General features: G+C 38.8%; 1 protein-coding gene across 2 annotated transcripts in view; it reads left to right on the forward strand.

The window, feature by feature from the left end:
- SLC9A9 (solute carrier family 9 member A9) overlaps window positions 1-15,384 on the forward strand; it is a 665,191-nt gene that overhangs the window by 443,148 nt on the left and 206,659 nt on the right. For both annotated transcript variants that reach the window (XM_027544122.1, XM_027544133.1), the window contains exon 12: window positions 1,755-1,908. In XM_027544122.1, coding sequence (XP_027399923.1) covers window positions 1,755-1,908 — 154 coding nt within the window. The remainder of the gene's footprint in view (window positions 1-1,754; window positions 1,909-15,384) is intronic.

Genomic DNA, 15,384 nt, shown 5'->3' on the forward strand with positions numbered 1-15,384 from the left:
GTCATCCCCTTCTCCTCCTGCCCGCAATCTTTCCCAGCATCAGGGTCTTTTCAAATGAGTCAGCTCTTTGCATCACATGGCCAAAGTATTGGAGTTCAGCTTTAACATCAGTCCTTCCAATGAACACTCAGGACTGATCTCCTTTAGGACTGGTTGGATGTCCTTGCAGTCCAAGGGACTCTCAAGAGTCTTCTCCAACACCAACAGTTCAAAAGCATTAATTTGTCAGTGCTCAGCTTTCTTTATAGTCCAACTCTCACATCCATGCATGACCACTGGAAAAACCATAGCCTTGACTAGACGGACCTTTGTTGGCCGAGTAATGTCTCTGCTTTTTAATCTATTGTCTAGGCTGGTCATAACTTTCCTTCCAAGGAGTAAACATCTTTTAATAGCCTATCCCTTCTCCAGGGCTCTTCCCCAACCCAGGAATCAAACCGGGGGCTCCTGCATTGCAGACGGATTCTTTACCTGCTGAGCTAGTAGTTCATAGACTTGACTGCAGATAGATGATTCATAAAAAGAAACATCAACAGATTAAAGGTCATCAATAGAAAGCTACAAAGTGGGAGGAAATATTTGCAAACTATATAGCCAACAGAAGACTATTATCTAGAATATATAAAGAACTCTCAAAATTTCACAATCGAAAAATCCAACAATTCAATGAGAAAATGAGATAAAGACACAAAGAGCCATTTCACCTGAGCAGGTATACAGATAACAAATGAGCACATTAAAAAATATTCAATACCCAAGATGGGGTGGGGAACATGTATATACCTACAGCTGATTCATGTTGATGTATGGCAGAAACCAACTCAATGATGTAAAGCAATCATCCTCCAATTAAAAATAAATTAAAAACAAGAATAAAATATTAAATTCCATTAGGCAAATGGAAATTACAATCCCTATAAGCTATCAGAATGACTAAAATTTAAAACAGAGACAACACTAAAGGCTGATGAGGATGCAGAGAAACTGGATGACTTATATATTGCTGATGAGAATGTAAAATGGTAGTGTCCTTCTGGAAAAGTTTGGCAATTTCTTTTAAAACCATGCAAATACCATATAACTCAGTGATTGTTCCTGGGAATTCATCTCAGAGAGTTGAAAACTTATGTTCACATACACAGCAGCCTTTTTTGTAACAGCCAAGACGAGGAACTACCCAGACGGTCTTTAACAGTTAAACAAACTGTGGAACATGTATACCATGGAAATACTTACCACTCAACAGTGAAAAGAAACGAACTATTGATACATTTGACCACCTGGATGAGTATCCAGGGAGTTATGCTGGGTGAAAAAAAAGCCAATTCCAAAAGGCTACCTACTTTACAATTCCATTTATATAAAATTCTCGAAATGGCAAAACTCTAGAAAAGGAGAATGGATTAATGGTTGCCAGATGTTAAGGAGAAAGTTTGTGGGAGAAAAGCGTAACATGAGGGATCTACAGTGATGGGAATGTACTGAATCTTGCCTGTATCAGTGTCAAAATCCTGGTTGTGATGTTGTTACTTGAGTTTTGCAAGACGTTGTCTTTGGGGAGGAAATGGGGAACAGGCACAGTAAGTCCCTATTATTTCTTACAACTACAGGTGAGTCTACAGTTATCTCAAAATTAAAAGTTTAATTTTAAAAAGAAGTTGTGTTTGTCAGTAAATGGTAAATATAAATTCAATGAAATGAGAATGACACTTGTATAGATGTTTACTCTCCTTCCTTTGGTGTTTCTCTGTAAGGTTTGCGAGGAGCAATAGCCTTTGCCTTAGCTATTCGGAACACAGAATCTCAGCCGAAGCAAATGATGTTTACCACCACGCTGCTCCTCGTGTTCTTCACAGTCTGGATATTCGGAGGAGGAACAACTCCCATGCTGACTTGGCTTCAGATCAGGTGGGTGACGCTGCTTAACAAAGGAAATGACTATGAGGTATGATTGTGCTGTTCCGTTTCAGATGTTGCTGACTGGCCAAGAGTACAGTGGCCTGTGTGTGCATTTACTTTCCCTGGGGTCAAGTCAACCTTCAATGACAAGGTGAAACAATATGACTGATCACCAACAGAACTGACTTTACCAAGAGTTCTAGAAATCTCAGGATGATGTCTGTTCACAGTCTACCATCCCTAGAAGTGACTGTCTTTATCTATGAGTTCTTCCATTCAACCAGATTTATTGAATACGATGTGATATGCTGTGTAGTTGACAAAAATGAGTAAGACACCAGTCTTGTCTTCAAGATACTTATGATAAAATGCAATTTATACAGAAAAGGCTGTGATACGAAGGAAAAAATGTTTTGTTTTTAATTCCTATAGCACTTAGGATAGAATTGAGGACACAGGAAATGCTCAAGTGTGTTTGATTATTCAGCCATATGTTTAGCCAGAGGGATGCTATAAACACAGATTAGACAACTTCTCAAAGGAAAATGGGGTCAAGGCTTCAGTCAGGGGCCGTTCAATAAGCAGTGCTTGGAAGATGATTGCTATGAACCCGAAAGATGCAGGTAGTAGACGATATGATGAAAAATGAATAGCTTGTGGCAACTGCGTAAAGGGACAAATCTGTTGTAAAATGCTCTTGTCTTTATTTAAGTGTTTCTTTGACCTGGATCCTCATTTTCACATGCCAGAATGTAACAGTGCTTTACGTAAATCACATTTTATTTCCCAAAGTCATACACCTTGATGATCCTGCAGCCCCTCCCTGGTCCCCCCTATTCTCTGTGAGGCAAATCCATACCCATCACATCCGACAGGATAAGATTCGTCTGACTGGGAAGGGGCTTCCAAGAAGATTATTTTCAGACCAAGGACTCTGTTATTCCAGCACCAGTGTAGTGCCTGGCACATAGAAGAACTGAATAAATAATTGGTACATGAAAAATTAGCTGGATATAATAAACACACATATATTTCTTTTGTTAAGCCTTTACTAACAGATTTCTACCCACTTGACAAATAGATGCAAGAGCAGGACTAACGAGTTTAGGATAAAAAGCTTATCTTTAAATTGGACCAAGTGGCTATGTGTAAGCCAAATTCAAGGGGAAAAGGGCCTTTTAAAGTATTGTGAATATTGCTAAACACTTAAAAGCGCTTTGACCAAAGGTTGAAATGGAGAGTGTTTTGAAATGCTTGTTGAACTATTTTCTAACCATGTAAATGTGACCTGCAATTTCTTTCACAGTGGTAGCTACTTGTAGGCTCCTCTGGATGAGCACAAATATTGCATTAAACACTATAGTGTCGGCTCCTCTGTAAACTGATAGTAAGATAATAGTGTGTTCAGGTTTCTGGAAAATAAATTCAGTAGGTGGATCCATGCATGGAAAAATTAGGACTTGGAAAGCAGAAGTTAGAGGATACCAATCCCCACAAGAGAAATATATTGAATGCTCTATCAGGTAAATTAGAATATTCAGAACATAAAGTGGTGCTGGCAACATTTTCTTTAAAGTAATTCAAATATAACTTACTTTCTATTATTGTGTTTCTTTACCCTGAAGGATTTGTCCCCAAAGCAATAACGTGTTTTACCCTAAAATATTTACCGAATTCTCCTATGCACGCGTGCGTGCTGAGTTCCTTCCATTGTGTTCCACTCTTTGCAATGCTGTGGACTGTAGCCCACCAGGCTCCTCTGTCTGTGGGATTATCAGGCAAGAATACTGGGGTGGGTTGCCATGCCCTCCTCCAGGGGATCTTCTAGAACCCACATCTCTTACATCTCTGGCATTGACAGGCAGGTTCTTTACCACTTTTTTGAAAGGCATCCATTGGCTTCAGATAGATGTCATAGCTTATGCAGTCTCTTAACAACTGGACCAGCAGGGAGAAGGTAATATTAAATGGGGCCTTAGCCGAGTTAGAAGGTTTATCAAGTTATAGTACAGTGCCTAATAGAGAAAGATAGTAACATTAACTGTAGCATCCACAGTAGGAGTCCTGGAGGTCATCTTAGCCCAGTGTGTTATGGCCTGCTGAGAGGCACAGTATGGAGTTGCCAGGTCATGGAAATGCCCCAGTGAGAACTAGCTCCAAATGGCCCACAAATTCAATGCCAGACCTATCCACCAGCCAGAAGGGAAGAAGAGTAAAAGTTAAAACCATAAGCTTTCAAACTCAAATGAACATCAGAACCACCTCGAGGGCTCATTAAACTCCAGATTGCTGGCCCCAGCCTCAGAGTTTCTGATCCAGTAGGTCTGGTTCAGGGCCTAAGAATTTGTATTTTAACCACACTCCAGGCAATGCTGATATGGCTGGTTCTGAGACTACATTTTGAGAACCACTGGTTTAGACTTATAACCCCACATGGAAATGGGGCTACCTTGAGGAGAGAAATTCATTGTGCATTGATCAAGAAGGAAATAGAACATACTAGAATAAACATAAAATAATAAGACCATAAGTTAGTGTGTGTTCAGGCACAAGCACAACACACATTTGGTTTGACCGTGTAATAGCGGTACTATCGTATGCTCTACTTCCATCATGGTTTATAATGCTATCAAAGAAATCCTCAATTTCATTATAGCTTTTAAATATAGTTGTCCATCATTTACACTGTGTGTAGGGAGACTTTGCTTGTTTACAGAGAAACATCTCATTAACCATCTTTGATGTCAGATGCTTTCCATGAAATGCCAGAATGTTAGCAAACTGGGGCTTCAATCAAATGACACATAAAGGGGAACCCAAAGGGCAGGTATGCAAACATGACATAGAATGAACTCAAACGTCCTCACTTGGCTATGATTTATTTATACACTTTGCCTTCCCTCTCATATATATTTTACATTCAACTTTTTTTCTTTTTAATTATTAGGTATGTACTTGAGGATTTTTTTTTTGTCCCTGTAAATCTGTCATTCAGCTGCAAACTATCACAGTAAGATGCAGTTTTATGTAAGGTAAAAATTGGTAACATTAATATGAATTGCACTTTGATAGAAATAACTTGAAATGGCAATGACTTAAGCTTAGAGAAACTCTATGTAAAGAATGATCTTTACATATGAAACAAATTCTCCATTGGCTAAGTCTTATCATGGGACTTCCCTGGTAGCTCAGATGGTAAAGAATCTGCCTGCAATACAGGAGACCAGGGTTTGATTTCTGGGACAGGAAGATCCCCTGCAGAAGGATATGGCTACCCACTCCAGTGTTCTTGCCTGGAGAGTTACACGGACAGAGTTTTATTAATAATAACAAAATACTTTTAATGCAGCATTTTAATGCATTTAACACAGAGACCTTTGCTTCTTAAAATTCTAGAGAAAAAGATTCCTCCAGTATTATTTTGGAGGTTTTTGTGTAAAAGCAAGCAGAATGGTCTCTTGATTAGAATCCAGGTCTCCTCCCTTCTGTTAAATACATTAATCCTGGTGCTTAGGAAAACTCAGCTCTCAGTAGCCAAGGACTAGCTCTGCTGTTAGCCAGGAAATAAGAGATCAAAGGTGTCAGGTTTTGCCCTACAAGGCCAGTAAACAGTATTATCCACCAAAGAATCACACATGTTTACAAAGAAAGTTCAGAGACCAACAGAGTAAAACTTTCTGGCAGTGAAACTCCAGTACTTTGGCCACCTCATGCGAAGAGTTGACTCATTGGAAAAGAGTCTGATGCTGGGAGGGATTGGGAGCAGGAGGAGAAGGGGACGACAGAGGATGATATGGCTGGATGGCATCACTGACTCGATGGACATGAGTTTGAGTGAACTCCGGGAGTTGGTGATGGACAGGGAGGCCTGACGTGCTGCAATTCATGTGGTCACAAACAGTCGGACACGACTGAGCAACTGAACTGAACTGAACCCTACTTAGTTAAGAGTAGGGTGTCACATGGAGTTAATGGAATGAGAGCCCATTTGTTGTTCAGTCGCTCAATCATGAATGACACCATGGACTGCAGCATGCCAGGCTTCCCTGTCCTTTACCATCTCCTGGAGCTTGCTCAATCTCACGTCCATTGAGTTGATGATGTAAGCAAACAATCTCATCCTCAGTCATCCCCTTCTCCTCTTGCCCTCGGTCCTTCTTAGCATCAGGATCTTTTCCAGTCAGTTGGCTCTTAGCATCAGGTGGCCAAAGTATTGGAGTTTCAGCTTCAGCATCAGTCCTTCTAGTGAATATTCAGGGTTGATTTCCTTTAGGACGGACTGGTTGGACCTCCTTGTAGTCCAAGGGACTCTCAAGAGTCTTCTCCAACACCACAGTTCAAAAGCATCAGTTCTTTGGTGCTCATCCTTCTTCATGGTCCAACTCTCATATCCATACATGACTACTGGAAAAACCATAGCTTTGACTATACAGACCTTTGCTGGCAAAGTAATGTCTCCTTTTTAATATATTATCTAGATTTGTCACAGCTTTTCTTCCAAAGAGGAAGCATCTTTTAATTTCACAGCCACAATCACCATCTGCAGTGATTTTGGAGCCCAAGAAAATAAAGTCTGTCACTGTTTCCATTGTTTCCCCATCTATTTGCCATGAGATGATGGGACCATACCACAGTGAAAACATTTCCTAGCTTCTCCCAGATAGGAATGCCAGATTCATCTCTTCAACACATCTCAGCCACAGTGCAGAAAGCCTAGTTTACCAGAGCAATTCAGAACTTGTATTCCAGACAGTATGAGAAAGTGCCCCCAGCAAGATGACTTATACAACTTCCAGATTTTAGCTTCCAATATCACAAAGAATAATAGTTGACTTTTATTGACAATTTATTCTGTGCCAGATATTAGAAAATAAAGTGCAAGATAAAGTACAAAACCTCCCTGCAACTCTGCCTCTAATCTGTGAAATGGAGATGATGGTAGTAGCTTCCTCCTAGAGTGGGTGAGGCCTGACGAAGTGGCACAGTCGCATTGTCTGGCTGCAGAGTCAGACTCCAAGGCCAGGCAGCCCGAGCCCAGGGCCTGCACTCCCAACTAGTTCCTTCTTCTGCCACTGAAAATGCTATGCTATGCTAAGTCACTTCAGTTGTGTCCGACTCTGTGTGACCCCAGAGATGGCAGCACACCAGGCTCCCCCATCCCTGGGATTCTCCAGTCAAGAACACTGGAGTGGGTTGCTATTTCCTTCTCCAATGCATGAAAGTGAAAAGAGAAAGTGAAGTCACTCAGTCGTGTCCAACTCCTAGCGACCTCATAGACTGCAGCCTACCAGGCTCCTCCATCCATGGGATTTTCCAGGCAAGTGTACTCGAGTGGGGTGCCATTGCCTTCTCCGGCCTCTGCAAATAAATGAGCTTATTCCTGATGCCAGCAATCTACCTTGATTAACAAATCCTCTGGGGAAAAAGAGATGTACTTTTATAACCAAGACAGGCCAGTTAAAAACAAATACAGGGAATCTTCATCCATCATGAGTGATTGGGTTGACTTGCTCACTCAGCACAGAAATTCTTAGATACAAATTTTCTCCTTGACCTAGAAAAGTTAAAGGTAAATAAGGCCAGCCCTGGTCTCAGGTAGCCAAGGAGGGAAGTTTGTCTACGTCAGTTGTAGAAATTTGAAATTAGAGGCATTTGTTACCCTCAGGCTCATTTCCCAACCCCATTTGGGATTCCATCAGCCCTCCATCAGCCTCTTTCACAGATCAGACAAAAAAATTGCACATCCTGCTCTGTGTCCATTGCAGAATGAAAAACTTTTAGGCAATACAGTGTCTCCGCTAGCATTATTTTAGTTAAGTCTTTAAATTTTATTTGGGGTTTATGTCCTCTTCTATTTTATGTCATCCTAGAATGATTTTTTCATCAAATGTCCCCACTGACTACAAAGTTTTTAATATCAGTCACCATAGGAATGCATACAGAGGTAAAGAGAGAACTGTCTTTAGTAATATTTTTTAATCTTAAACAATAATGAAGTTAAATATACCTGCTTACATACTGATTTCCCTTATTGCTGAGGTGAGGAAATGACAATCTAATGTAATAGAAGATCAGATCAGATCAGATCAGTCGCTCAGTTGTGTCCGACTCTTTGTGACCCCATGAATTGCAGCACGTCAGGCCTCCCTGTCTATCACCAACTCCCGGAGTTCACTCAGACTCACGTCCATCGAGTCAGTGATGCCATCCAGCCATCTCATCCTCTGTCATCCCCTTCTCCTCTTGCCCCCAATCCCTCCCAGCATCAGAGTCTTTTCCAGTGAGTCAACTCTTCCCATGAGGTGGCCAAAGTACTGGAGTTTCAGCTTTAGCATCATTCCTTCCAAAGAAATCCCAGGGCTGATCTCCTTCAGAATGGACTGGTTGGATCTCCTTGCAGTCCAAGGGACTCTCAAGGGTCTTCTCCAACACCATAGTTCAAAAGTATTAATTCTTCGGTGTTCAGCCTTCTTCACAGTCCAACTCTCACATCCATACATATAATCAAATTCCCTTCATATCCAGCTGGGTTCTGCTTGGTTTTCTTTTTGGCATCCAGAGTCTTATGCATGTTTAACAATTTATTTCACTGGTGAGTTAACATAGTAATTAAGCTCACACACTGTGAGGCAGACAATGTGGGTTCTAATCTTGCCTCCCTCTCCTACTAGCTGTGGGACCTTGAGCAATAATTTAACCTCTTTATGCTTCAGTTTTCTTATTTGTAAGCTTGAAACAATAATAACTTCCTACCTCTTTAGATTTTTATATGGATTAAGTATTGCATGTATAAATTTAAGGCACACAGTAAGTGCTCAATAAATGTTGTGCTGTAGTTATTTAGTCGCTAGGTCGTGTCTAACTCTCTTGTGACACCATGGACGATAGCCCAGCAGGCTTCTCTGTCCATGGGATTTTCCAGGCAAGAATATTGGAGTGGGTTGCCATTTCTTTCTCCAGGGTTTCTTCCCAGTCCAGGGTTCGAACTCGAGTCTCCTGCATTGGCAGGTGGATTCTTCACCACTGAGCCACCAGGGAAGACCAAATGTTGCTGCAACACTACCCAAATCACCACCTATGAGCCTTGCTTATCTAAACATCCTTTTTCTGCCTATGGCATGTGTGTATATATATAAATGTATACACACACACACACACACATACACATATACACACGTATATATACACATATATGTGTATATATATGTGTATACGTATACACATATATATATACACATATACACACACACATGCATACATACACATAAAGAGTTATTAATTAATTGTATTTATGAAAGCATGGCTTACATGGGAAATAGAAATAGTCTCTAGGGAGTTTATTTCATTTTATGTAGTGACTAGATTCATCAATTTTACAGGCAGCTCCTATTTCTGCATTCAAAATAATGAACCTCTTAAAGAAAAATGCTCACAAAAAGTGTAATATTTATCCAGCAACTCAGAAAGATTCTTTCTGGAACATGCTTCTGTTTGCTTCTAAGTAAAATAATCTTTGTCTCAGATCTCTTCAGAGATTTAATTTGCACCATTTCATTGATATATATTAATTTATTATTTTGCATTGATTTTGTACCAATTTGTACATTTTGTATCAGTTTGTATTAATTGACAAGTCTGAGAAAAACCCTCTGTCTTGTAACATGGAAAATGAGTTTACTCCTATGAATGTAAACTTATACTCAATATTCCCCACCTCTAACTCCCATTTAAAATTATGTTCTATTTTCTGTAGGCTTTTCTAAATATTGTTTCAGAACTCCAAATATTTATTGCTTAAATTAATTTAGATTGATATATTTTATTAAAATTATTGGATGACTCTAGTAACCTGCTGTTAACCTAAATATATCCTGGGTTTTTAACAAGTGTGGAGAGCAGCTACTAGATTTACCTTCAGTGCCATCTGGGTTTTTTAATATGTTTCTTTCTGCATACTGAATCTTCCCAGTTCCAGAGATAATAGACTTTATCCTCACATCTGCCAGCTATCCTCCACTAGGCATGCGCTTATCTTCTTCAACATGCTCTTGAGAACATCAGTATCAATAAGCTTCACCCATTTGTGAGGTTTACCAAACAATGAACATTCTGCTCTATTGAAGGGTATTTATTAGCCTGCTATCATAAAATGTGATCAAATATAGGTGCCTTACTTTAAGTAATAAATGTGTCATTGTTACTGTTGTTCAGTGGCTGAGTTGTGTCCATCTCTTTGCAACCCCGTGGACTGCAACATGCTAGGCTTCCCTGTCCTTCACCATCTCCCAGATCTTGCTTAAACTCATGTCTATTGAGTGATGCCATCCAAATACCTCATCCTCTGTCATCCTCTTCCCCTCCTGCCTTCAATCTTTCCTGGCATCAGGATCTTTTCCAATGAGTCAGCTCTTTGCATCAGGTGGCAAAGTATTGACACTTCAGCTTCAGCACCAGCCCTTCTAATGAATATTCACGATTGATTTCCTTTAGGATTGACTGGTTTGAACTCTTTGCAGTCAAAGGGACTCTCAAGAGTCTTCTCCAGCACCACAGTCTGAAAGTATCAATTCTTCAGTGCTCAACCTTCTTTATGGTCCAACTCTCACATCCATACATGACTACCAGAAAAACTATAGCTTTGACTATATAGATCATTATTGGCAAAGTGATGTATCTTTACTTTAGATAATACGTGAAGTCTGAAAAGAATATTTTAAATACAATAGATGGAACTTGTGACCCAAAAGGCTATAGAGGGGATTCCAGTTTGGGTCAAGACGGAGTAACCATGCTTAATCCCTTCTGTATCTTTCTCTGAATGCAATTAAAATCTCTAGACAGAATGCCTGTAGCTGCTATCTAAGGACTTTTAAGAGTAAATGATGGATTGGGGAAGGAAACAAATTCAGAGTACTATTAAACCAGTGGTGAATTTCCCTTTTTTTTTTTTTTTTCCCCTCTATGGCTTCTCAACCTGAACTCAAAGCAGTTTAAAGGTCAGAATTGCACAATAAGGAAGAGAGTAAGAACCGCAACAGAAGTGATCTGTTTGGGCATAAGGAACAGGACAGAGGACTGTCATGGGTTAGAGGAGTGGGGAATTTCCTGGGTTTGTTGTTATTGCTTACTTCATTGTCATTTCAATACCAGGCAGAGCTGAGGCAGCAGCGGTAATGATGGCAGCAGCGCCGGTTGGATGGACCCCAAATTCCCAGTCAGGGGAACTAAGATCCTGAGGCCTCACCTGAGGCCGCAGGAAGAATTCCCATGGCATTATTTTCTCTCTTAATCTTATCACTGTTTGACCTTGAAAACAGGCCCAATGTTGCAGAAAAGTCATGGGAAAACACGTAGAAGCACAGGGAAATAAAAACCCTGGGCTTTAGGAAGCCAGAAAATGTGGGGGAAATTGTGGTGTGGAGGGAGCACAGGAAAGTTAAAACTGTGTATAAACTTTTGGGCTCACCTCCAAGCTGCATAAGCATATATCTGACCCTAAACATCACACCAAAGCGTTTGAGAAATGAACTGCAAGAGAGAGCATCACTCAGGTCCCATATATACACTGCACAGCTCACATGAAGGGCATGTATGGATCTTAGATCAAAATGTAAACTATAAAACTTCTAGAAGAAAACATAAGAGACAAATCTTCATGGCCTTAAATTAGGCAAAGGAGTCTTAAATGTTATACCAAAAGCATCACATACAAAATAAAAAAAGTGATAAATAGGACTTCATCAAAATGAATCTCTTTTGCTTTGCAAAAGACGCTGTTAAGAGCATAAAAATGCAAACTACACACTCAGACTCTGAGAGAATGCATTGCTGATGGGAATACAAAAGAGTGTGGCCAATCTGTAGATCACTTTAGCAGTTTCTTATAAAGTTAAACATACAGTGATTATAGGAGTCAGCATTCCCTCTTCTAGACATTTAGCCTAGAGAGTAAAGTGGGGATAACAGAATCTGTCTCTGAAGATTAAACATGTGAACATTAAGTAAAAAAATACATGTTAAAATCCTTTGAGCAGAACTGAGGACTCATTAGTAACTATTTTATTCACAGCTTTTATTAGAAATGTCAGATAAAGTTTAATAGTGTTTTCAGCATATATTCAGATAATCACATCATTTTTTTTCATCTGGTTTATTGATGTATGAGGTATATTGATTGCTATCTTGATATTGAATTATATTTACAATATCAGGATAGTTATTTTTTTCCCCACAGTTCTGCTATCTATAATAATAGCCGAGGTTAGTCTATAATTTTCTTTTTTTTTTTTTTTTTGGAAGGAGAGGGGGCTCTCTTTATTTAAAGTTTAAATAGTGTTAAGGATGTGCTATATTCATAGCATGAGCTAAAGACTTCTTTTTTTTCATGGTATTAAATGAAAGCATAGAGTAGAAATGATCAGGTTTTTAAAGAGAAGTTAGGAGTCAGCTGTAAAACCATCTGGCTCCTGGAGTCCTTTTAATAGTAGGTCTTTAATCACCTTTCTGGATGTGAGAGTTGGACTGTGAAGAAAGCTGAGCACCGAAGGATTGATGCTTTTGAACTGTGGTGTTGGAGAAGACTCTTGAGAGTCCCTTGGACTACAAGGAGATCCAACCAGTCCATTCTAAAGGAGATCAGTCCTGGGTGTTCATTGGAAGGACTGATGCTGAAGCTGAAACTCCAATACTTTGGCCACCTCATGTGAAGAGTTGACTCATTGGAAAAGACCCTGATGCTGGGAGGTATTGGGGGCAGGAGGAGAGGGGACGATAGAGGATGAGATGGCTGGATGGCATCACCGACTTGATGGACATGAGTTTGAGTGAACTCCAGGAGTTGGTGATGGACAGGGAGGCCTGGCGTGCTGTGATTCATGGGGTCGCAAAGAATCCGACACGACTGAGCAACTGAACTGAACTAAATCACCTTTCCAGTGTCTCCTATGGTAATTGCTGTATTCAGATGTAAGATTGTGATTTTTTTTTTTTTAGCTCAAAAGTGGTCAAGGATTGGCAATTTCATATGGTTAAATGTAGTAGTAAAATGGATATCCATATGACCTTTACCTAGTTTTATCCACTGTTAATAATATGCCCATTTTGCTTTCTTGCTTTTATAAATACATATATCACATATATTAAATGTGTTTTTATTTGCTTTTTTTTATTTTTCACTGAATCATTTAAATGTAAAAACAGACATCATACACTTCTAATCTAAGTACAGGAGAATGAGTCTTTGAAAAACAAGGACATTCTATTAGATTACTAAAATACCATCACTGTATCTAAAAATATTAAAAACAATAATGTTATCAGTATACACTCAAATTTTCCCAGTTATTGCAAAAAAAATATCATGTGTAGATGTTTTTTAATTACATGATCTGATAGAGGTTATATATTATATTTGGTCAGTTTTCTTTTAGTTTCTTTAAATCAGTTTCTCTGCTTGTTTTTTCCCCCATGGCATTGATTTTTAGGGAAAAAAAAAAGGTCAGTTGTTTCACACACTATTTCACATTCTGGACTTGTTTGTTTCCTTCTAGATCAATTAATATGTTCTTTTCTCTGCTATATTTCCTGTAAACTAGAAATTAGGTCAAGGCTTGAAATTCAGGTTGAACCTTTTTGGCGAGAATTTCCACTGGCAAATGAACAAGTCTTTCACTCATTAGGGGTATGTTTCAGGTACACCTGTTGGTCTGTATTATTTGACATGGTATCTGGTAACCCCTTGTGGACGTGGTTAGTCCCAAACTGAGATATACTATCCTGGGTAGTAAACTTTTAGTGTCCTCTCAAAATTCATATATTGAAGCTCTAACACCCAGTATTACTGTAGTTGGAGACAGGGTTTTTAGAAGGTAATGAAGGTTAAGTGGGATCATGAGAGTAGGGTTCTAGCTGATAGGAGTGGTGAACTTATAAAAAGAGAGATGGATTGCTGTCTCTCTGCACATGTGCTCCAAGGAACACAGTGAGGACATAGGGAGAAGGTGCTGTCTGCAAACCAAGACATAAGCCCTCACCAGAGCCTAACCATTCTGGCAACCTGATCATAGACTGCCAAAACTGTGAGAAAATAAACGTCTGTTGTTTAAGCCAAAAAGAATATTCATTGGTAATGCTATATACTTAATAATGTGTATTTCCCCCAAAATTAATAATGTACATTTCATATCAATAGGCACATAAAGTCAACTTGTCCCACTACTGGTGATGCTGAGTTTGTTCATATGGTTATAGCAGTAACTTCCATTGTAAAAGTATAGTTTTAACTCTGTAATTAGTTTTTAACCTATGGGGCAACACTTGAGAACTGTGTGAATCTCCTGTTTCCAACATTCTTTTAGCCATTGTTTTTGCATCCATCAATGATCTCTGTCTGATTCAGTGATTCATTTGAGATGACTGTTTTGATTTCCTTTGCAAGGTGATTTTTTGTGAGTTTCCTAGTTTACCAAATGATCACAATTTTGATTACCTTTTTTATTAGTAATATTTATTTCTAATACATTGAATTATAAGAATGTTTTACCAGTAACAATTCTACTTTTAACATATAAGATTTTTTATAATCAAATATGTGACTGATTTGGGTGTATATTCCATGGACACACACCAAAAAAAGTATTTTTGCTCTTTTTAGGGAAAAAGTTTTGTACATATGTATTGAATTTCTTGATGATGTTACTCAAATTCCCTACATCCTTATCTATATTTTCACTAGATATAGGATTCTGAAAGAGATACATTAAATTCCCCAGTAGAATTTTTTGTAATCAAAGTCTTACATTCTAATTTTATATAGTCTTTCATGAATCAGTATTTTTTATGTGTTGTGTGTAGTATACCACTTTATGATAGGGACTCTTCAAATTGCCTGGTATGTCTTTCTCATCCCAGAAATGAAGCTTAAATTGGTTGTATCCTTCTTATACGTTCATTCCCCTCTTCTATTCTCTAGTTATCATAATGTGACATCCTAAAATAAAGAGTGAAAGCAACACAGAAAACTCATTTTCGTTAGTACTAGACAGTGGGAACGCCTTCCTTCCTCCATTTCATTTTGGTTATAAACAAGCAGTGAGCTAGTAGATTTCAGTGTTTTGATCAACATCATTTCATTCCCTGAAGTCCTTAACTTCTCTTTAGAAAATAAAGTCTAATTTTTAATCTATTATCATCTTTTACCTGTTAGTATGCATTTTAAACCTTAATGAAATGGTTTAAGAAAAATTACTGCATAAAATCCGAAGAGTTGCAATAGAACTCCCATTTTGCATTTACCCTAAAGATCAATTGCAGAGCCCAAATATGGGATTTTAACTGGAGTTTTTAAAAATAAGTGCTGAGTTCTATCACACAGAATCACTTCGAAGAAATTGGTTAAGACAGGGAATTGCCCATTAGAGGCAAAATGTGCTTTAATGCAGAGTTCATTGTACTCAGTACATGGAATGCTTGGAAGACTATTAGCAC

This window comes from Bos indicus x Bos taurus, chromosome 1 (assembly GCF_003369695.1).
Source record: "Bos indicus x Bos taurus breed Angus x Brahman F1 hybrid chromosome 1, Bos_hybrid_MaternalHap_v2.0, whole genome shotgun sequence".
In the NCBI taxonomy this organism is placed as follows: Eukaryota; Metazoa; Chordata; class Mammalia; order Artiodactyla; family Bovidae; genus Bos; species Bos indicus x Bos taurus.